General features: G+C 33.2%; 3 protein-coding genes and 1 pseudogene across 3 annotated transcripts; 3 read left to right on the top strand and 1 right to left on the bottom strand.

Moving 5' to 3' along the window:
• LOC125874048 (putative late blight resistance protein homolog R1A-3) overlaps window positions 1-17,566 on the top strand; it is a 163,264-nt pseudogene extending 145,698 nt beyond the window's left edge.
• LOC125874056 (uncharacterized) lies at window positions 3,415-4,674 on the top strand. The gene is made up of 2 exons (XM_049554862.1): window positions 3,415-3,494; window positions 3,923-4,674. The coding sequence occupies exons 1-2, from the start codon at window positions 3,464-3,466 to the stop codon at window positions 4,651-4,653; spliced, it is 762 nt and encodes a 253-aa protein (XP_049410819.1). The 5' UTR covers window positions 3,415-3,463; the 3' UTR covers window positions 4,654-4,674.
• Window positions 6,439-6,891, top strand: LOC125873995 (uncharacterized). Its single transcript, XM_049554801.1, has one exon. The coding sequence runs from the start codon at window positions 6,439-6,441 to the stop codon at window positions 6,889-6,891; it is 453 nt and encodes a 150-aa protein (XP_049410758.1).
• A 634-nt stretch (window positions 17,567-18,200) lies between the features above and the next one.
• On the bottom strand, window positions 18,201-19,079 carry LOC125874059 (protein TRANSPORT INHIBITOR RESPONSE 1-like). Its single transcript, XM_049554866.1, has one exon. It carries the CDS (start codon window positions 18,975-18,977, stop codon window positions 18,297-18,299), a length of 681 nt encoding a protein of 226 aa, XP_049410823.1. The 5' UTR covers window positions 18,978-19,079; the 3' UTR covers window positions 18,201-18,296.
• Window positions 19,080-22,264: the final 3,185 nt, after the last annotated feature.

Below are 22,264 nucleotides of genomic sequence, written 5' to 3'. Positions count from 1 at the left end.
CCCCCCCCCCCCCCCTCCCCCCAATTATGAAACTAACAGTTAATGAATATCATAAATTAAGGAGACATGAGTATTATTTTTTCATGGTATTATAAGTCTTGAATTGATAAAGATGGTCATTCAGTTTCCATGAAATTTAACAATTCAAAATTAGTGTATTCAAGAAGAAAAAAAATCAACGCACTTCAACAACAAACAGAGAAAAATAAATGACATCATTGATAGTTTTGATTTATCATAGCGAAGAATGCGATAGTAAAAATTATTTTGTTTATTCAATGGAAGGGGCTGTTATTACAATAAGTATTGATTTCGATTGATTCAAATGGATTTCAACTCATCTAAATGTCGATACTTTCATCAATTCCTTTGAATTTTATTTGGATTAATAACAATTCAACACCGATATTGATACGCAATTCTATGAGATTACACGTATACATCGAATTGGAAAAAATATTTATTTCAATGGATTCATTTAACTGATATCAAATTATTCAAATGTCGATACTTCTATTAATTTCTTTAAATTTCATTATAAGATTGATGAAGCTTCAATACTCAATGTTAATGTAAAATACTATGGGATTACGAGTGTACATAAAATTGGAGAGGGTGTTACTACAATTATACTAATAGAAGGTCAATTTTATAAGGAAAATGAGATTGTGTCAAGGTATTAGTTATTGTGAAAAAATAGTTACGTATACATTGTGTATCTTGTAAAATAAGTAGTGCGTCTAATTATGTGATAAGTTTAGTTAACTAATGAATTCAATTAGCTCTTTTTGTATACATAATCTTTCATTCAAAGAGTATTTATGAATTGTCCTGTATTCATTGTTGCATTCATCAGTTCCGTATTTACCTAACAAATTTGTATATATTTATTTAAATTGAGATTGGTATACATTAAACGAAGTGTATTTACATGGATAAAATTTGAAGTTGTTGGTGGAGATTAAAAAAATCGAGATCATGATACCGATTTTTTTAGAAAAAATTTATGTGAAACTTTCTAACCCATAGAATTTATACCAAAAAATCAAAATCTAAAATCAAAATCTAGAATCAGAAGAGTTGAAAAACTTCAATTCCACAAATCACGAAATTTTCTAATGATTTGGGCAAGAAAACACTCAAAAGTATATATGAAAGAGAAATTTATGAGAGAACAATGGATACATATACAATTATATATTGCATAATTAAATAGAGCAAATTAAGGAGAAAAAAAAGAAAAGAAGAAATTATCGAGATATTTAAAAAGAGAAAAAAGAGACCAGAAAAGAAAGAACACTACTTTAAAACGGTTAACAAAAAAATAAGGAGAAAAAAAAAATAGAAACAATAAAGCAATAAAATAGGAAATGAGTGAGAGAAAATCAGATTTTTTAAAAAGCTTTTCAAAAAGCGTGACTTTTGGATATCAAATATATATTAAAAAAATCTTTTTTTGTCAATAAATTAAAAGTGGGCTATTTATTGCCAATTTAGTCTATAAATTGTCATGTTGTGCCATTTTTTCAATAAATTGAGGCCTAAACAAATTGATGCCCAAATGATTGCTTTAGTGACCTTATAATCGAGCCGACGGACTAGTTTGGAGGAGCCTATGTAGAAGAAGCTGTAGAAGAGCACCACCACGGTTCAGGTCCCNGAGTTGAAAAACTTCAATTCCACAAATCACGAAATTTTCTAATGATTTGGGCAAGAAAACACTCAAAAGTATATATGAAAGAGAAATTTATGAGAGAACAATGGATACATATACAATTATATATTGCATAATTAAATAGAGCAAATTAAGGAGAAAAAAAAGAAAAGAAGAAATTATCGAGATATTTAAAAAGAGAAAAAAGAGACCAGAAAAGAAAGAACACTACTTTAAAACGGTTAACAAAAAAATAAGGAGAGAAAAAAAATAGGAACAATAAAGCAATAAAATAGGAAATGGGTGAGAGAAAATCAGATTTTTTAAAAGCAATAAAATAGGAAATGGGTGAGAGAAAGTCAGATTTTTTTAAAGCTTTTCAAAAAACGTGACTTTTGGATGTCAAATATATATTAAAAAATCCTTTTTTGCTAATAAATTAAAAGTGGGCTATTTATTGTCAATTTTGTCTATAAGTTGTCATGTTGTGCTATTTTTTCAATAAATTGAGGCCTAAACAAATTGAGGCCAAAATGATTGCTTTAGTGATCTTATAATCGAGCCGACGGACTAGTTTGAACTTTTACCTCTCCACTTGAAACCTAGGTCAGATAGTAGGAATCCAGGAGCAAATTACCACCTATTCTTTGAACTTGCTACCCACTTTTTGGTGGGGTGAGTCTTCATTATTTCTTTATCAAATTGTGTTATGATTGATCTAGATTCATATTAATTATGTTCTTTGTAATCATATAGTCATATATTAATTTGTACTTGTTAGCTGAAAACTGGGTGACTCAATAGAATGGGTGGCCTAAAGCCAAAATTTTGAAAAAGATATAGATATATATATATATATATATTCTCATAAATTCTAAAAAATATTGTAATTAATTATAATTGAATAATTAATTTTTCTTTTTCAATTGACAGCATAATATTTCTTGTAATATTTTGTAAGAAAATAATAAGTATATATAAATTATTGTACGTTACACAACAACACAAATATTTAAATCTCTTTTATTGATCATAGTTTTGAAATCTTTTTCAATAGCATCAATTATTATATAAACTATCAAGATTATTCTAAAAGTGTTTAAAAATAAATTAAGACCTCACTTCATTGAATATGTCAATTAGAGTATCATTTATTTTTTTAGTTATATAATATTCCATACTTTTAAATAAAAAATAATTTTATAATGATTGTTACCTTTAGAAGACATTCAAAGTTAAACCAATATTTTTTTTAAAATTTAATTATTTGATAATCTAATTAGTTTGAGCTTGAAATGTTTAATAACCATCTCAAAGAATTGAAGACAATCTTACAAAGCCAATATTAAACACATGATTGATTTAAATTTATGTGAATTAGAGAAATTAGGAAATAAAAAGTAACTGAAAATTTAATTATTTATGATTTTTAATTATAATTACATCAATAATAAAATTTCAGAAATATGTGCATAATAATTAGTAAGAGATTAGCAACAAACTTTTTATTTTTTTAAATTAATATTGTCAAGTATTTATAGTATACCTAACAACTAAAAAGGAACGGAGGAAGAAGTAACATAATTTTTTTATACTTAGGGTTTCATCAGATCTGGTCGTCTCTCTTTTATGTATGTATCTCCTTCATCTACTTTTTGTTCTTCGTTTAATCTTGCCTCTTATTGCAATTTGCTTCTTTTCTGTGTATCTTTGGTTTGTTTTCGTAACTGAATTTGGGGTTTTTTTGGTTGTTTTGGAGGCCCTATTTTCAGGTTAAGCGGCCCTTGAGCTGAAATAAGTGATGTGCACATGATATTATTTTATCCCTATTTAGTTGAAGGTATTAGATTGTCGTGGATTATTTATTTCACCATTCTTGACATAGTGATGATATAAGTTATCCTATATAATTGATGAAATAACTTATCTCAGGATTAATTATCCCACGATAACTTGTTCCCAACTAAACGAGCTAGTTCAATTAGTGTGGTCTTGCCTTTATTGATTTGATTTTCTGGTGCAATGTCTCTTTCTCTTTTGTAGTTGGATTTGTTGCACTTGAGATCTTTCGAAAACAGCCTCTCTACCTCCACGAGTTAGTTGTAATGTCTGCATACATTCTACACTCCCAAACCTAACTTGTGATGTTGTTGTTTCTGGTGCAATAATAATTGATCTAGTTACTACATGAGTATGCACTGGAAATATGTGTTGAGAGATTAAGAATCAATTGAAAACTCATCTTAATTTGCTCTTTTATACCCACAGTGATGATCCGATCAAGTGAAGCAGCCGCCATGAAGCGGAGAAGACTAAACGTGGATTCGCCTACTCAGGGACTTGTAGATGCTGACTATATAGTTCTCAATGTGGTGAAAAGTAAAAAGAATCAGGGTATCTTGAAGGCAGGGGTGAAAAAAGAGGCAAACCTAGCACCAATTGTTGTGGATAAATCCTTGAAGTTACTGGTGAAAAAGAACTTGATAAAAAAAGTCGCAAATATCCAAAGTAAGGGATCAAGGGATCCTTATTACATGGCTGTTGAGTTTGAACCTTCGGATGAACTGACTGGTGGTGCGTGGTACTCGGAGGGAAATCTTGACAAGGAATTCATCACAGTTCTTAGAGACACTTGCCTCAAGGTCATACAAATGCTGAAAGTTGCCACTGCAGAGGGAATCCACGATTTCTTGAAGAAAAGGAAAGTTGTTGAGTGCACAAGTCAGCAAATCGCGGAAATATTGAAATCTATGGTTCTGGACAATGCTGTTATAGAGGTAAAGAGTATTGGATTGGGAGAATATCATTCTATTCCTGTTGGATCAGTATGTTATCGAACTGCAAGCGGAGTTGCTCTAGAGGCTGATCCAAAAACAATCGCGCCAATGGCTTCAATTCCATGTGGTGCTTGCTCTAGGATTAATCAATGTACACCAAATGGAGTTATATCCCCACAAACCTGTGTCTACTACACTAAATGGTTGAACTTTGAATTTTGATGGTAAGTAAATCCTACACTCTAGTTTTCTTTGATGAAACCAATACAAAAGGTCCATCTTTTTGAATGTGAAGTATTCTTTGCTAAATTGCCCTGCATTATCAAGTTTGCAACTTCATTCACATTTCACCTTGTTTGGATGGTTGTTACCGGTTGTATTGTGTTGCAACGATTTATATTAGTTTAAATATATAGTTTGTTTTGATAGCTACTTAAACTTGTATCGTATTGTTATAATTATCATTATATAATATGAAGTGTCTCATTTTATATGATGACTAATGTGCTGTTACCTTATTCTTATTTTTCTCATTTTGTTTTATTTATTATCTAATAACCATATTTTTCTCATTTATTATCATTCAAATTATTTATATCTGACATCATATGACGACATAAAATGATGCAATCTATTCTAACATTATATTCATCATAACAAAACAATACAAGGCAACACAATATATCTTGAAACAACCAACCAACCAAACAAAAAAAACCCGGACACCCAAAACCGACTTATAGAAGAAAAAAAATCTAACTTGACTACTATTGGATTATCTCAACCATTAAATGAAAAGGAAGAAAACAACCCATTAAAAAGAAACTGAGGGAAAACAGAAAAAGGGGTGCATTAAAAAAGTATAAGGACAAATATAATATGACTCTTTTCCATAAAATATATTAAGCACAAATCTAGGATTTTATGAGTAAAATTATAAATGGATTCCATAAAAAGCAATGACTACTAAATTTTGCTAGTAAAATTGTACATGTTTTCAACAATGTACCATATGTAATGATTAATTAGACATGAGGAAAAAGGAAAAAGGAAAAAGGAAAAAGGTAAAAAATATCATAATATATTCAGAACATTTTACTTTTCTAAAATTAGTTGAATTATAAACTTCGAATTAAGAAAAAACATAATGTGGATAAATCGACAAGTTAAACAACATTATAAAAATTAATTTTGCTATTATATATTGTATACTGATTCATTTGAACCCCAATTGTCGAAAAATCATACTCCTTTTAGATATACAAGGTTAAAAAATTTCTTATATATATATATATATATATATATATATTGTGAATGTTGAACTCAATTGATAATTTTTTTTGAACTTTACCTCTTTTGTTAACACATATACAAAGTCACTAGGTTCATGTGAACTTAGTAACTTTGATTCGGACTATGTATATTAGTATATGTGTTAATAAAAGTATAGCGGAGACAATATCTTTATCAAATCAGTTCAACATCTACAAATATACAAACAAAAGATTTTTTTTAATGTTGTATATATAATAGGTGTATAATTTTTCGACAAATGGAGTTCGAAATAAATAGTATACAATATACTAATAGCATAAATAATTTTTATTAATGTCGTTTAACTTGTTGATTTATCGACATTATGTTTTCTTGTTTCGAAATTTGCAATTCAACCAATTTTTTTAAAAATAATGTTTTGAATATAATTTATGATATTTATTTTTTTACTTTTTCCTATAATCTCGAATGATCATACATATGACACGTTGTTGAAAACATGTACAATTTTACCAGCAGAATTTCGTTGCCATAGCTTTGATGGAATCCATTTACAACTTTACCTTAAAATCCTTTATTTGTACTCAATTTTGTCCTTACACTTTTTTAATGCACCCTTTTGTTGTTTTTCCTCAGCTTGATCATTAGTAGGTTATTTTCGTTCCTCTTCTCTAAATCGGTTTTGGGTTTCTTGCTTGACTTGTTTGGATGGTGGTTGTGTATTGTTTCACGATGTATTNTTGGGATGAACTGACTGGTGGTGCGTGGTACTCGGAGGGAAATCTTGACAAGGAATTCATCACAGTTCTTAGAGACACTTGCCTCAAGGTCATACAAATGCTGAAAGTTGCTACTGCAGAGGGAATCCACGATTTCTTGAAGAAAAGGAAAGTTGTTGAGTGCACAAGTCAGCAAATCGCGGAAATATTGAAATCTATGGTTCTGGACAATGCTGTTATAGAGGTAAAGAGTATTGGATTGGGAGAATATCATTCTATTCCTGTTGGATCAGTATGTTATCGAACTGCAAGCGGAGTTGCTCTAGAGGCTGATCCAAAAACAATCGCGCCAATGGCTTCAATTCCATGTGGTGCTTGCTCTAGGATTAATCAATGTACACCAAATGGAGTTATATCCCCACAAACCTGTGTCTACTACACTAAATGGTTGAACTTTGAATTTTGATGGTAAGTAAATCCTACACTATAGTTTTCTTTGATGAAACCAATACGAAAGGTCATCTTTTTTCACTATTACAACTCAGAATGTGAAGTATTCTTTGCTAAATCCTAGATTTGTGCTTAATATATTTTGTGGAAAAGAGTCATATTATATTTGTCCTTATACTTTTTTAATGCACCCCTTTTTCTGTTTTCCCTCAGTTTCTCTCTAATGGGTTGTTTTCTTCCATTTCATTTAATGGTTGAGATAATCCAATAGTAGTCAAGTTAGATTTTTTTCTTCTATAAGTCGGTTTTGGGTGTCCCGGTTTTTTTTGTTTGGATATATTGTGTTGCCTTGTATTGTTTTGTTATGATGAATATAATGTTCGAATAGATTGCATCATTTTATGTCGTCATATGATGTCAGATATAAATAATTTGAATGATAATAAATGAGAAAAATATGGTTATTAGATAATAAATAAAACAAAATGAGAAAAATAAGAATAAGGTAACAGCACATTAGTCATCATATAAAATGAGACACTTCATATTATATAATGATAACTATAACAAAACGATACAAAGTTTAAGTAGCTATCAAAACAAACAATATATTTAAACTAACACCGATAGTCGCAAGACAATACAAGATCGGTAACAACCATCCAAACAAGGTCACACACCACCAGTAGGCAGTACATGTTTTGAATAAAGTCTAACTATTTATTTGGTTGCTGATGTAAAAGACAAATAAAATGCAACCGTATGTGTGTTCGATTACTGAATTCCATGTGGTTTTGAATGAAGTCTAAAATTTCATTTGGATTTGGACAAGACACTGAACTCATCACGTCACATTCTTCTCGTGCAACAAAGAAGAGCTCTCACTCTAAAGTAATTACTTTGGTTAAAAGCAATACACCTTTAGTGAAACAATTTCTAATAGTCTGCCCTTCCTCGTCCATTGCACCTGCAACTAACACCTCTAGCGTGCCACCATGCAAGATAATGTAAATGAAAAGGATTCAAATTCGTTAGCCTTGGAACCTAAGCCTAGCAAAAAGCCCCCAGACAACATATTTATTTCTTCTACGGTGACAGAGAGTTTTAAGGCCTCCATCCCCTTCTTTAGTACAACATTTTCCCCCTCCAAACTGCTAAGACCAGAATTAGTTGTCTTCGTCTCTAAAATCCTCTTCATGGTGTTTTCGTCCAGCATTTGCATTTCCTTGTGAACTTTTTCAGCATCTTCGTTTTCTTGCCTCAACATTTTAAGCTATGGTCCTTGCCAAGCGTCCAAGTAGCCTGTATTACCTTCTCATTTGCCCAATTAGACCACCCTTGGAGCTCTTTCTGCAATGTCTTCAAATGGGAAGTTAGCAACCATATAGCTTCATCTCTCATTTTGAGGGACATATTTCCTTAGAGACTCATCATACGAGATACCTACATAATAATCAGAGGCGTATCCAGGATTTTGAGATGATGGGTGTACTGTTATAAAAAAGTTAATTTATGATATAAATTTGATCGGTTCGACAAAAATAAAACAAGTTAAATATAAATTTCAAATTTCTAACTTAGCGGAGAGAGGTGCACGCAGTCATAATTGCATGGTGTGATACTTCAAGTGTGGGTTCACACATCTATATTTCAATATATTTTTTAAAATATAACACTACTATATATGATCTCGGGAGGGGACCATGGGTTCACGTGAACCCGGTGACCCCCCCTTAGATACGCCTCTGATAATAATCTGGCACCACAGAAGAAATAGTTGTGTTGTTTGGGGAATTTTCGCTAGGCTTAGGTTCCAAGGCTAACGAATCTGAATCCTTTTCATTTATATTAGGCCTAATACATAAACATGACCCTTAACTTGGCTCCAGTGGATAACTATGCCCTCCAACTTTGAGTGTGCACAAGTAGGCACTTAAACTTGTATAAAATTGAATAAGTAGACACACTTGTCCTACATGGACTAATACACATTGGACACCACGTAGGACACAAAATTGTCATGTAGGGTGCCATGTAGGACGATTGTGTCTATTTATTCAATTTTATACAAATTTAAGTGCCTACTTGTGCACATCCAAAGTTAAAGGTCATAGTTGTCCGCTAACGCCAAGTTAAAGGTCATGTTTATGTATTATGCCTTTATATTATCTTGCATGGTGGCACAATGGAGGTGTCAATTGCAGATGCAATGGATGAGGAAGGGTAGACTATCAGAACTTGCTTTGCTAAAAGTGTATTGCTTTAACTGAAGTATTTACTTTAGAGCTAGAACTCTTCTTTGTTGCACAAGAAGAATGTGATGAGTTCAGTGTCTTGTCCAAATCCAAATGAAAATTTAGACTTTATTCAAAACACATGGATTTTAGTAACCGAACACACATACATTTGCATTTTATCTGTCATTTTCCTCAACAACCAAATAATTATTTACACTTTATTCAAAATTGTACTGCTACTAGTGTTTCACTTTATTCAAAATTGGATGGTTGTTACCTTTTGTATTGTGTTGCGACTATATATGTTATTTTAAATACATTGTTTGTTTTGATATTTATCCTTCAAATTGTTTATAATTGACATTATGTAATAATGAAGAACGATGCAAATCTATCAAAACTATATAATACAACACAATGTGATATGATACAATACATCGTGAAACAATACACAACCACTATCCAAACAAGTCAAGCAAGATACCCAAAACCGACTTAGAGAAGAGGAAAGAAAAAACCCATTAATGATCAAGTTGAGGAAAAACAACAAAAGGGGTGCTTTAAAAAATCTTAAGGAAAAGTATAATATGACATTTTTTCCATCAAATATATTGAGTACAAATAAAGGATTTTAAGAGTAAAGTTGTTAATGGATTCCACAAAAGCTATGGCTACTAGATTCTGCTGGTAAAATTGTACATGTTTTCAACAATGTACCATATGAATGATCTTTCGAGATAAAAGAAAAAAGTAAAAAAAAATATCATAAAATATATTCAGAATATTTTTTTCCTCTAAAATTAGTCAAATTACAAGTTTTGAAACAAGAAAAACATAATGTGGTTGAAGCAACAAGTTAAACAACATTAATAAAAATTATATATGCTATTAGTATATTGTATACTAATTATTTCGAACTCCATTTGTCGAAAAATTATACTCCTATTATATATAAAACNAATTCGATATATATGCTGCCCAATTAGCATCACAGTGAGCTGAAACTTGTCCCTACGTAGAAATGCTAGTGGAAGAATTCAAGATAACTAATTTGTATTTTGGTAGTGGTATATATTGATTTAGCTACAACTCTTCATATTCTTTAATTTAAGATTAAAAGGGGGAAAACCTTGATTCATGTACTTATTTAAAATTCTAGAAATCTTAATTAGATCTTGTTCTTCCACATTCCTTTCTAATAAATAACTTACAATTTAAAAATAATTAAAATAATATTATTCAATTAATTAGATACTTAATTTAGTCTAGGGATAAATTTAGCTTTTAGAACTATTTTTTTGCATATTGATTTTTATTTTATAAGTTATAACATAATGGATGACGTTTTTGTTGTTGACTCTCATATTTGACTTCTCGATTGACTGTGTACATAAATTAAAGATAGTTATTTGACTGTCCATAGTTAAATGAGAAAGGTTTCCATTTTTTTACAGGAAAAACTAAAAATTAAAATTAAAGAATATATTTTATTTAAGAAATCATATATATAATCACATGTTCATCTTACACCCAAAAAAATATAGTTCATATACTTGTAAATGATTTTCAATTTATTCAAGCAAGCATGATTCGTCAAAGGAAAAATAACAACACCATGTTATCACATATATAGGGACAGTATAATAATATGAAATATTATTGGTCAAAAGTTAATATAAGGAAGAATGAAAGATTAGAAATAATCAATGTATAATATTATAACTAAAGAATGTAAAAGAGTGTGAATAACATTTGCAATAATTAGTAATAACTAAGATAATTTATAATGTTATCACTATAGGATTAATGTGCAATAGATGAATTTCTAATAAATTTTATACTTACATAAATAAATAGGACTTTTAATTAATTATACTAATTTTTTTATAGTTATTAGATTTTAATTTAGTGTAGGGACAAAATGAAAATGTTTATTCCATATTAATTTTGTGATGTGCACAAGTAGACACATACATGTCAATCCGCATCCTACGTGGCATACAACCAGCACGCTAAATATAGTAGATGAACTCTCACCTTTGTTGTTGTTGTTGTGTTTTCTAGTGAAAATTGTCAATGTCTATAATGTGTTTGATGAATGAACTTCTATAAAATAGCAACCGCTTTTTTTTTTTCTTGTTTCATTTTCAACAATTGGCTCTGCTTGTATTAGATTACAATTTACAGGTCACATATTGTCAAGACAAGAGACTGCAAATAACTGATTAAAAAAGACTATGAATTGTATTTTAATATTTCATTCTTCATACCCATGAGCATCTAAAAGCATTCAGACAAAGCAGCAGAATTGTATATTATTAATAATCTTGGAATTGCCATTACATTAAAAATATGTATTATAACTTCCCAAGATGTAGATCCAGCTTCTTTCTATTGCTGACCTTTACACTTAGCAAAATGATTTTGCTCCCATACTCACTTTGTCACTCTTCAACATTATATTATTTCTCAAACAACGTACGGATTCTAATATTGCTAAACTTCAGACTGTGATAAGGTAAGATCTATCTTCAAAGTCTCAAGTTTCTACCAGGGATTTCATTTTTCAATACGACTCTAAAGATATAACAGAAAGATTTTTCTCTTCTTTTGATCATGTTCTTATACAATTTTGCTGCAGAGAAACCAAATATACTGACTGTTCAATATTCTGATTCTTGTAGTGGAAATGGATCTACACTCAATGTTACATAAAATGGCAACCACTTGTTTTTTTTTTTCAACAGATTCCATCCAGCTCTCAATTTTTGTACGTTTGGTGATGTCGATGAATTCCATCCAACACTGAGCACTTTAGGTATTTAAAAGACCTGAGAAGTCGATGAATTATATTTTAATAATCTTGGAATTTCTAAATCTAGATCTAGCTATTTGATTCGTCTTTCAACCTATTACTTCAACCTGTCCAACAAAAATATGTCAAAAAGTATGATTATGCTTAAAGTCTCTTAATAAGAGGTCTCGGGGTGTGGTGGGATGAATGAGAATTCGGACTTTAATTTGAGTTTGGTGATTGAATGCAATGGTTCTCCTAGCGGGTTGTGGCTTGCTAGGTGTTAGTCCTAGCTTTGGAATTTGGGTAGTGACATGATCCCCACCATAGTCGTTAGGTCAATAATATGCAACCGCGGTAGACACAAAAGATTTGGAGTGTTTAGAATCCTTCATTCTTAATCAGAGGTGCATTTGCCACTGTTGAATTCACATAATACCAAAAAAGATATGCAATGTTACTCCACCCTGTCAATTAAATCGTAGGACAACATCATCTAGATTCACAAGCTAACATTAATCTCCACAATTCTAAATGAACTTGTACTATGAATATTAGGTATGTTATTCTAACCAAACGACGTATTAATTTTATACATGAATAACTTTTTTCTTATCCACCTACCAAACGTTGTATTAATTATATACATGAATAACTTTTTTCTTTTCCACCTACCAAATGTCGTATAAGTCATATGGACTCTAATACATGGATAAGACTTGTTTTATACAACTACCAAATGACCATTAATTATAGCATATTGGATTTTGCTTCTAGCATGGTTGCCTTTTTATGTGTTTTGAAACATGCAATATAAGAACCTTTAACTAAGAAATTATAAGAATGTCCAACAAACAAAATAGTGTCAAATAAAACAAAACGGAGGAAGTGATATAAAGTGAGCAGAATATTGAAAGTTTGATTAATTTTCTTATCTTTTTCCTTTGTGGCAGACAAGTGAGTCCCCATTGTAATTCAATCATGCTTTTGCTTTCTTAACTTTTTGGAATAATACTATGCATCATATTTGGTCTTAATTATTCCTCTGTTTATTTCCAGAATTTTGAGTTCTATACATCTAATAACAAAGCAAAGCAGAGAATGAAAGAACTTTGGTAGGTTAGTTGGATCTAACAAAGAGAAAGGGAAACAAAGGAGAAAGAGAGAGGGTTAAATACTTACTCACACCACCGATTTACAACAAATCAATAGATGCACGACATTATCACTTAATTGTGGTTAGTTAATGCATACTTTCACCTCATTAAATTATTACTTGCCCATGATAAGTTGTATTAGTTTGGTATTAATATCCAGTGCGGGTGAATTCTTACCGGATGAGAGGGAGGGGGTTGGAGAGTGCGGAGTGAATATAAGCAAATCTTTTAGATTTTTTCTAAGATGACGAAAGATTCCCCTCACTAATGAAAATATATTACTATTCACTATTAGAGATAGAAAGGTTGGGTATCAATTGGTCTCGCTTCTGGATGAACCCCTTTTTTACAAGTCATTTTCTTCAATTCAAATCGCAAGTGTACCTTTATCATCTTCCACTAATTAAGTCCTCTTAAGTTCGCGTGAAAATAGTGAAATTATTGATTATTCTTATCATTTCATCTTCTTTCTCCTGATAAAGTTTTATGTACTTTTTATGCATCAGGTCTTGAGAACTTGGAAAGGAAAAGTAGAATCATGGAAAAACGAAAAGATAATGAAAAAGCAAACAACTCATTGGTATGTTATTTGATAGAGTGAACTGTAAAGTATTGAATTGTAGATATGTGGCTTTAAAATTTTGATATGTGTTATTTTGGCAGGTGTCATTTTCTGCTCTTCGCAAGGACGTTGCCAATGTTTTGAATTTCATGGAGAGATTAAAGAATGAAGAAGATCAAAAGGCTGTTGATGTGGATCTAATTGAAAGCCTGAAATTGAAGCTGACATTTATTTGTACATATGTCCAGCTTTCTTATTCCGATTTGGAGCAGTTTGAAGATATAATGACTAGAAAAAGACAAGAGGTTGAGAATCTGCTTCAACCAATTTTGGATGATGATGGCAAAGACATCGGGTGTAAATATGTCCTTACTAGCCTCGCCGGTAATATGGATGACTGTATCAGCTTGTATCATCGTTCTTCTAAATCAGATGCCACCATGATGGATGAGCAATTGGACTTCCTCCTCTTGAATCTCTATCATCTATCCAAGCATCGTGCTGAAAAGATGTTTCCTGGAGTGACTCAATATGAGGTTCTTCAGAATGTATGTGGCAATGTAAGAGATTTCCATGGATTGATAGTGAATGGTTGCATTAAACATGAGATGGTTGAGAATGTCTTACCTCTGTTTCAATTGATGGCTGAGAGAGTAGGACACTTCCTTTGGGAGGATCAGACTGATGAAGCCTCTCAACTCTCCGAGCTAGATGAGAATGATCAGACTGATGAAAATGCTCAACTCTCCGAGCTAGATGAGGATGATCAGAATGATGGAGACTCTCGACTCTTCAAGCTAGCACATCTACTCTTGAAGATTGTTCCAACTGAACTGGAGGTTGTGCACATATGTTATACAAATTTGGAAGCTTCAACTTCAGCAGAAGTTGGACACTTCATTAAGAAGCTCCTGGAAACCTCACCGGATATTCTCAGAGAATATCTGATTCATCTACAAGAGCATATGGTAGCTGTTATTACCCCTAGCACTTCAGGGGCTCGAAACATTCATGTCATGATGGAATTCCTATGGATTATTCTTTCGGATATGCCCAAGGACTTTATTCATCATGACAAACTTTTTGATCTCTTGGCTCGTGTTGGAGCACTTACCAGGGAGGTATCAACTCTAGTACGCGACTTGGAAGAGAAATTAAGGAATAAAGAGGGTAATGACCAAAAAAATCGTGCAACCCTAGACTTGCTGGAAAATATTGAACTCCTCAAGAAAGATCTCAAACATGTTTATCTGAAAGCCCCAGATTCATCTCAATGTTGCTTCCCCATGAGTGATGGACCACTCTTCATGCATCTGCTGCACATACACTTAAATGATTTGTTAGATTCCAATGCTTATTCAATTGCTTTGATAAGGGAAGAAATTGAGCTGGTGAAGCAAGACCTAGAATTCATAAGATCGTTCTTGGTGAATGTTGAGCAAGGATTGTATAAAGATCTCTGGAAACGTGTTCTAGATGTGGCTTATGAGGCAAAAGATGTCATAGATTCAATTATTGTTCGAGATAATGGTCTCTTACATCTTATTTTCTCACTTCCCATTACCATAAAGAAGATGAAGCTTATCAAAGAAGAGGTCTCTGATTTACATGAGAACATTTCCAAGAACAGAGGTCTCATCGTTGTGAACTCTCCCAAGAAACCAGTTGAGAGCAAGTCACTGACAACTGATAAAATAATTGTAGGTTTTGAGTAGGAGACAAACTTGATACTTAGAAAGCTCACCAGTGGACCGGCAGATCTAGATGTCATTTCGATCACTGGTATGCCGGGTTCAGGCAAAACTACTTTGGCGTACAAAGTATACAATGATAAATCAGTTTCTAGCCATTTCGACATTCGTGCATGGTGCACGGTCGACCAAGGATATGACGAGAAGAAGTTGCTGGATAAAATTTTCAATCAAGTTAGTGACTTCGATTCAAAATTGAGTGAGAATATTGATGTTGCTGATAAGCTACGGAAACAACTGTATGGAAAGAGGTATCTTATTGTCTTAGATGACGTGTGGGATACCACTACATGGGATGAGTTAACAAGACCTTTTCCAAAAGTTATGAAAGGAAGTAGAATTATTATGACAACTCGAGAAAAGGAAGTGGCTTTGCATGGAAAGCTCTACACTGCACCTCTTGACCTTCGATTGCTAAGATCAGAAGAAAGTTGGGAGTTATTAGAGAAAAGGGCATTTGGAAACGAGAGTTGCCCTGATGAACTATTGGATGTTGGTAAAGAAATAGCTGAAAATTGTAAAGGGCTTCCTTTGGTGGTGGATCTGATTGCTGGAGTGATTGCTGGGACAGAAAAGAAAAAGAGTGTGTGGCTTGAAGTTGTAAATAATTTGAATTCCTTTATTTTGAAGAATGAAGTGGAAGTGATGAAAGTTATAGAAATAAGTTATAACCACTTACCTGATCGCCTGAAGCCATGCTTGCTTCATTTTTCAAGTAAGCCAAAGGACAGTGCAACGACAATCTATGAGTTGAAAGCAGTATGGGTTGCCGAAGGGTTTGTGGAAAAGATGGAAATGAAGAGTATGGAAGAAGTGGTGAAGATTTATTTGGATGATTTAATTTCCAGTAGCTTGGTAATTTGTTTCAATGAGATAGGTGATGACCCGACTTTCCAAATTCATGATCTCGTGCATGACTTTTGTTTGATAAAAGCAAGAGAGGAAAAGTTGTTTGATTTGATAAGTTCAGGTGCTCCATCAGATTTGTTGCCTCGTCAAATTACCATTGATGAGGAGGAGGAGGAGCCCGTTGGGCTTAATTTTGTGTTCAGTTCAAATAAGAAAAGGCATTCTGGTAAGCACCTCTATTCTTTGAGGATAAATGGCAGTTGTCTCTCTGATGCATTTCACCTAAGACACTTGAGGCTTCTTAGAGTGTTGCACCTGGATATCAATGTGAAAGATTCTTTGCTGAATGAAATATGCATGTTGAATCATTTGAGGTTCTTATTCATTGGGACACAAGTTGAATCTCTGCCTTTATCTTTCTCAAACGTCTGGAATCTAGAAAGTCTGTTGGTGGATAACGAAGAATCAACCTTGATACTACTACCGAGAATTTGGGATCTTGTAAAGTTGCGAGTGCTGATGGTGAATGCTTGTTCTTTCTTTGATTTGGATGCAGATGAATCTATACTGATAGCAGAGGACACAAAGTTAGAGAATTTGAGAATGTTAGGGAAACTCATGCTTTCCTATTCGAAAGATACAGAGGATATTTTCGAAAGGTTTCCCAATCTTCAAGTGCTTGAGTTTGAACTCAAGGAGTCATGGGATTATTCAACAGAGCAATATTGGTTCCCGAAATTGGATTTCCTAACTGAACTAGAAGACCTTGAAGTATATTTTGAAAGATCAAACACAAATGATAGTGGGTCCTCTGCAGCCAGAAATCGTACATGGTATTTTCACTTCCCTTCGAGTTTGAAAAAATTGTGCTTGACTAACTTTCCTTTGACATCTGATTCACTATCAACAATAGCGAGACTGCCCAACCTTGAAGAGTTGATCCTTAAACGTACAATCATCCATGGGGAAGAATGGAACATGGGGGAGGAAGACACCTTTGAGAATCTCAAATATTTGGAGTTGGATGGAGTGACTCTTTCCAAGTGGGAGGTTGGAGAGGAATCCTTTCCTGCGCTTGAGAAATTAAAACTGGAGGGATGTCGTGATCTTGAGGAGATTCCGCCTAGTTTTGGGGATATTTATTCATTGAAAATTATCAAACTTGTACACAGCCGTCAACTTGAAGATTCCGCTATGAAGATTAAGGAATACGCTGAAGATATGAGGGGAGGGGGCGAGCTTCAAGTCGTTGGCCAGAATAATATCCCATTATTTAAGTAGCTTTTGAGCATTATGGTTGAAAAGTAGATTGTACTTTGCTAGGTAGATTGTATATGATAAGAAAATTATGTTACAGTTATGAAATATTTTTATGTGACTTTTCTGAGTTTCTTTTAGAAAACTTATAAGTCCCATCTTATGTGCTCAAAGCACGATCGTTTGACCTCAATGAAGGTACTAATTTTAAAACGACATTGATACTACTGTGTCACAAACCCAACAAACTTTCAAACAAAAGCTAGGCCGTGAAGTGAAGAGGTTGTAGAGAGCTTATAAGCACTCATGACTTCCTCTCCTCGAACATTCGACCAACTTAGGCTGAAATCCCACTCTGAACGAAAATAAGTGTTTATTTATCAAACTGACACGTAGTAGAACACTGATACCTTCTTCTAAACGTTCAACAAATGGGATTTCCAGCACTCAAAATGAATGAAAGATTCGCATTAATCTTCAAAGAGAACTACAAAATACATGACCAGAAGTACATTGACAGCACCATTTCAACGGAAGAACAAGTCACTAGAGAAAGTTAAACTGATACATAATGATACAAAATAGGATACACAGTTGAACATCCCCCCCCTCCATCACAAAAATACAATAGTTGTCCTTACTGATATAGCACAACAACAAGAGTTTAAACTCATTATTTGTAATTAATTGCTGCGAAGTCGATCAACAAAAGGTCAAATCACTTCACTACCACCATAACCAGCACTGCAACTACAAGGCTCAAGCAAGTAAACGCGGGTGAAAGATTAACATAGAACTTATACCTGAAGTCTTCCTAAGAAGCCAGAGAGCAATTCCCGTTGCTATATGGAGTCAATGCTGCATCTTCATCAATAATCCAAACAAAACCAGGAGTGTCGAACCTCCTTCCTGACACTGTCCTGTATATATAAAGTTTCTCAACAGGGCAGCTTTCTAGTCTCGTAGCCGGATGACCCCTCTCGTCTATAACTTCAACATTAAGCCCTGGCAACTTCTGGGCTAGCAGCTTACATGCTTCAAAACTTACTGAACAATTAGACATCCAAAGGGATCGCATTGTCTCCAGCTTTGCAGTATTAGCCAACAGAGCCTCATCGCCAAAGGGGCAGTCTCTAATCTCCAACTTACGAAGGCTCTCACAACCAGAGAGAACATAGTGAAGGCCTAGATCGCTATCGCCCGCAAAAACCAAGGAAAGCATCTCTAACTTCTTAGCATGGACCCCGATGTACTCAAACACATTATCTGTAAGAAGGCCAGAAAGAGACAGTCGCCGCAATTCCTTGCAGTGTTGCACAATGGCCCCAAAACCAGTATCAAGTGGTTCAAGGGTTAAGTAATCAGGAGTTCGAGGCTCGATAATACACAAACGAAATCGGATCATGTTAGGACGATTCCTTGCAATAGTAACCAAGGCGTCATTTGTCATTTGGCGGCAGAAGTATAAAACTGACTGAAGCTTAGGGCAGCCCATTGAGACAGCTACAAGGCCTTCTTTTGTCAAGGATACATTCGGTCCTGGAGCAAATGGATCAGAAGGAAACACCCTAAGCTCTTGAAGTTCCTTACAAGTGTTGGCAATCTCCTCAAGACCGCTATCTTCAATGATATGACATATGGGAATAATCATCTAGGGTTTTTGTCTCTGCTGAAATTTGAACTTGAGACCTTAGCGCTCTCAATCACTTCGTTGACTACAAACGGAGTGTATTGGAAGTTTGATTAACTTTCTTATCTCTTTCCTTTATGGCAGATAAGCATAGTTGTGCACCGGCAAAATTAAAGGTCATAGTTATCCACTGAAGTCAAGCTAAATGTAATGTTAATGTATTATGCCTAAAAAGAATTAATATAACTTGGAAAAATGTTGAATTTTTTTTATCTTTTTTTGTAAGTGATACAAAGTTAAAAATATGAACACAAGTATTTGGAGTTTCTAAAATTTTGGAATATTCTGGCAAAATTTGGGCGGAGAATTGTGACCGTTCATGTCCAAACATGATTACCCATTGGCAAATATCCAGAGTCTTCATACAAAAAGTAAATCAAATATATTCTGGAGGATAAATTGGCAGCACCAACAGGTTCTTACACCTTTTTACTGTTCTTAAAAGATGTCTACAATGTGTTTGATCAAAGTCCCGACTGAACTATTAAGTAGATGATATTGGAAGACGAGGTTAGTAAAATAACAAGCAACCAAAGCAGTTTAGAGAGATCACTTTTTTTCCCGCGGGATTTTTCTAGTAAGGTTTTAACTAGGCACATTATCTACTAATAATGGACATCCAGTGTTGTAAAGTATCATACTAAATATATGTTGAGTTACTTTGGTTGTTCATTATTATTGAACATTGCTTTCATATAGTGAGTTAGTATCATTATTTGGTCTACAAATTAAATTTAGATTACTCTGGGTAAACAAGCCAGATAGTACAACTTAAATAGCTCATCCTTTCAGCTATTAATATTTCTAGTTGAGAATGAATGCTTGTGTCCCAATGTCACCTGACTGACTGACTGACTTGTTCAAACATATTTTTTTGTCATTTTCTTGCTATCTTCTCCTCCACACAAATCTTATCAACCTAATATATACTTTGTTGGAAGGACTATAGTCATTTACAGAAACAGAGGACAGCAATATCAGATTTTTCATCAGTTGAAAAGGTTCGATCATCTCTAATTATAACTGTGTGTTTAAACTTTGTTATCTGCATCAGATCCGGATAATTTGAAAGGCACTGTCATGGAAAGAAGCAACTTAGAGGTATGTCATACAATTCTTATATTTACTTGGATCATTATCTTATTATAATACATAATCAAAATTATGTGTAGTTACCCAGAAAGTATAATTCATCGGGAAGTCAAATTTTCGGGTATTGAAATATAACATGTCAGCAGTTATTGCAATGAAAATACATTCCTTGAGAAATAGAAAATTTTAAGACCAAAATTGTTGATAAACCCCACAAGATGCCTAGAGAAATCGGACAAACCAATGTATAATTTTAGACCCCAGCATAACCATACTCTAAACCAACCGAACGGACTTACTATGCTCCAAGAACCAATGGAGCTCACCAATAGCTGAAGGGACGTAAGTACATAGAAATTGTATGGTATGTAATATGGCAGAATGAGACATCGTAACTCCGTTGTTTTGCTGATCCTAACAAACAATGGGACCTGGTCCCATGAGTTAAGCATGTTCTCTGGTCAAATGGGGAACAACTGTAAATCTGCCAACTCTATCATGGTTGGTGTGCACGGGAAAAGAGGACAGAGCTCTCAGCCAATGAGAGGACACTAGGTTGTTTTGTTCAGAGGATAATATACCTTTTGTTGACATGAAACTACCTAGTCCTTATATCCGACATGCATCATCAAGCATAAGTGCCTTTTGTTTCTCTCAAGAAGAACGCAAGCTTTCAAGAACTGCAAGGGACCTAATAGAGTTATCAAGAGTGTCTTTAGTTGTTGATCAAAAGTTTGTGTAGTGTGTGTTTTTAACTTGTAAGATCTGTTCCTAATCTACAAAGGAATAGATCGTGTATTTATTATTCCAGTGAACAATGAACATAGTTAGAGTTAGCTGTGTAGTATGTGATTGAAGTTTATATTAACTATATAGTGGGCAATAGAGTTATTGCTTTGGCTCTTTCTGTAATAGAGGTGTTACAGGTTGTAGGATTAAGAGTTTAATCCTTGTATGATTGTTGAAATCTGTATTCACTTGTTGCTTGAAGATAGCGAAAAGCAGTTGGAAAACCCTATTGAACAGGTCGTGATTTTTCCTCCCTTAGAAAAGAGGTTTCCACGTAAAACTCCTTGTTGTTCTTATTCTGTACTTCAGTATTTTACTGCATTAAAGTGTGACAAGGACCTGGTCCTGTAGTTTGTGGTGGACTCGTATAAACTAACAAACATGAAACATAACTAAAGGGAAACAGGACGTCCAATAGAATCATAATCATAATATAGGAGGGAACGTGAGTGACATGAGTATTAAAGGGGAACCATAAAAGTGGCCATAATATGTTGGAAAAAAGAGAGGAAGAGGAAGCAAATGACTCATCAGTATATAGGATAACATATTGCATGGTAGAAATGTGGCTTTGTAAATTTGATAGGACTAGGATAATAACATTTGGTCTTGAGTTAATATCTCATATGGTCACTCAACTTATACCTTCTTTTCATAGAAAGTCACTCAACTAATAGTTTTTTTCATAGAAAGTCACTTAACTTTCTTTTATAACTTCAAAGTCACTCAACTATAAATATTTTACCTACAAAGTCACTCAACTATTTATATTTCATTTAGAAAGTCACCCAACCAATTTAAATATGTTTTCATTAAATTTTGTGAAATACAATTTTTGTTTTAAGCTATTTTTTAAAAAAAAATTAATAAGATGCTCATTTTATTTTTTTATTAAATTTTGTTGAAACACAAATTTTGTTTTAAACTATTTTTAAAAAATAAGAAGATACGCATTTTAATTGGTAAATTGGCAGCACCAACAGGTTCTTACACCTTTTTACTGTTCTGAAATTGGTAATATTAAAAGATGTCTACAATGTGTTTGATCAAAGTCTCGACTGAACTATTAAGTAGATGATATTGGAAGACGAGGTTAGTAAAATAACAAGCAACCAAAGCAGTTTAGAGAGATAACTTTTTTTCCCGCGGGATTTTTCTAGTAAGGTTTTAACTAGGCACATTATCTACTAATAATGGACATCCAGTGTTGT

The sequence above is a fragment of the Solanum stenotomum genome, chromosome 8 (genome assembly GCF_019186545.1).
Source record: "Solanum stenotomum isolate F172 chromosome 8, ASM1918654v1, whole genome shotgun sequence".
NCBI lineage: Eukaryota > Viridiplantae > Streptophyta > Magnoliopsida > Solanales > Solanaceae > Solanum > Solanum stenotomum.
Note: the sequence above shows the minus strand (reverse complement) of the source record. Positions and strands in the feature narration are given on the sequence as shown.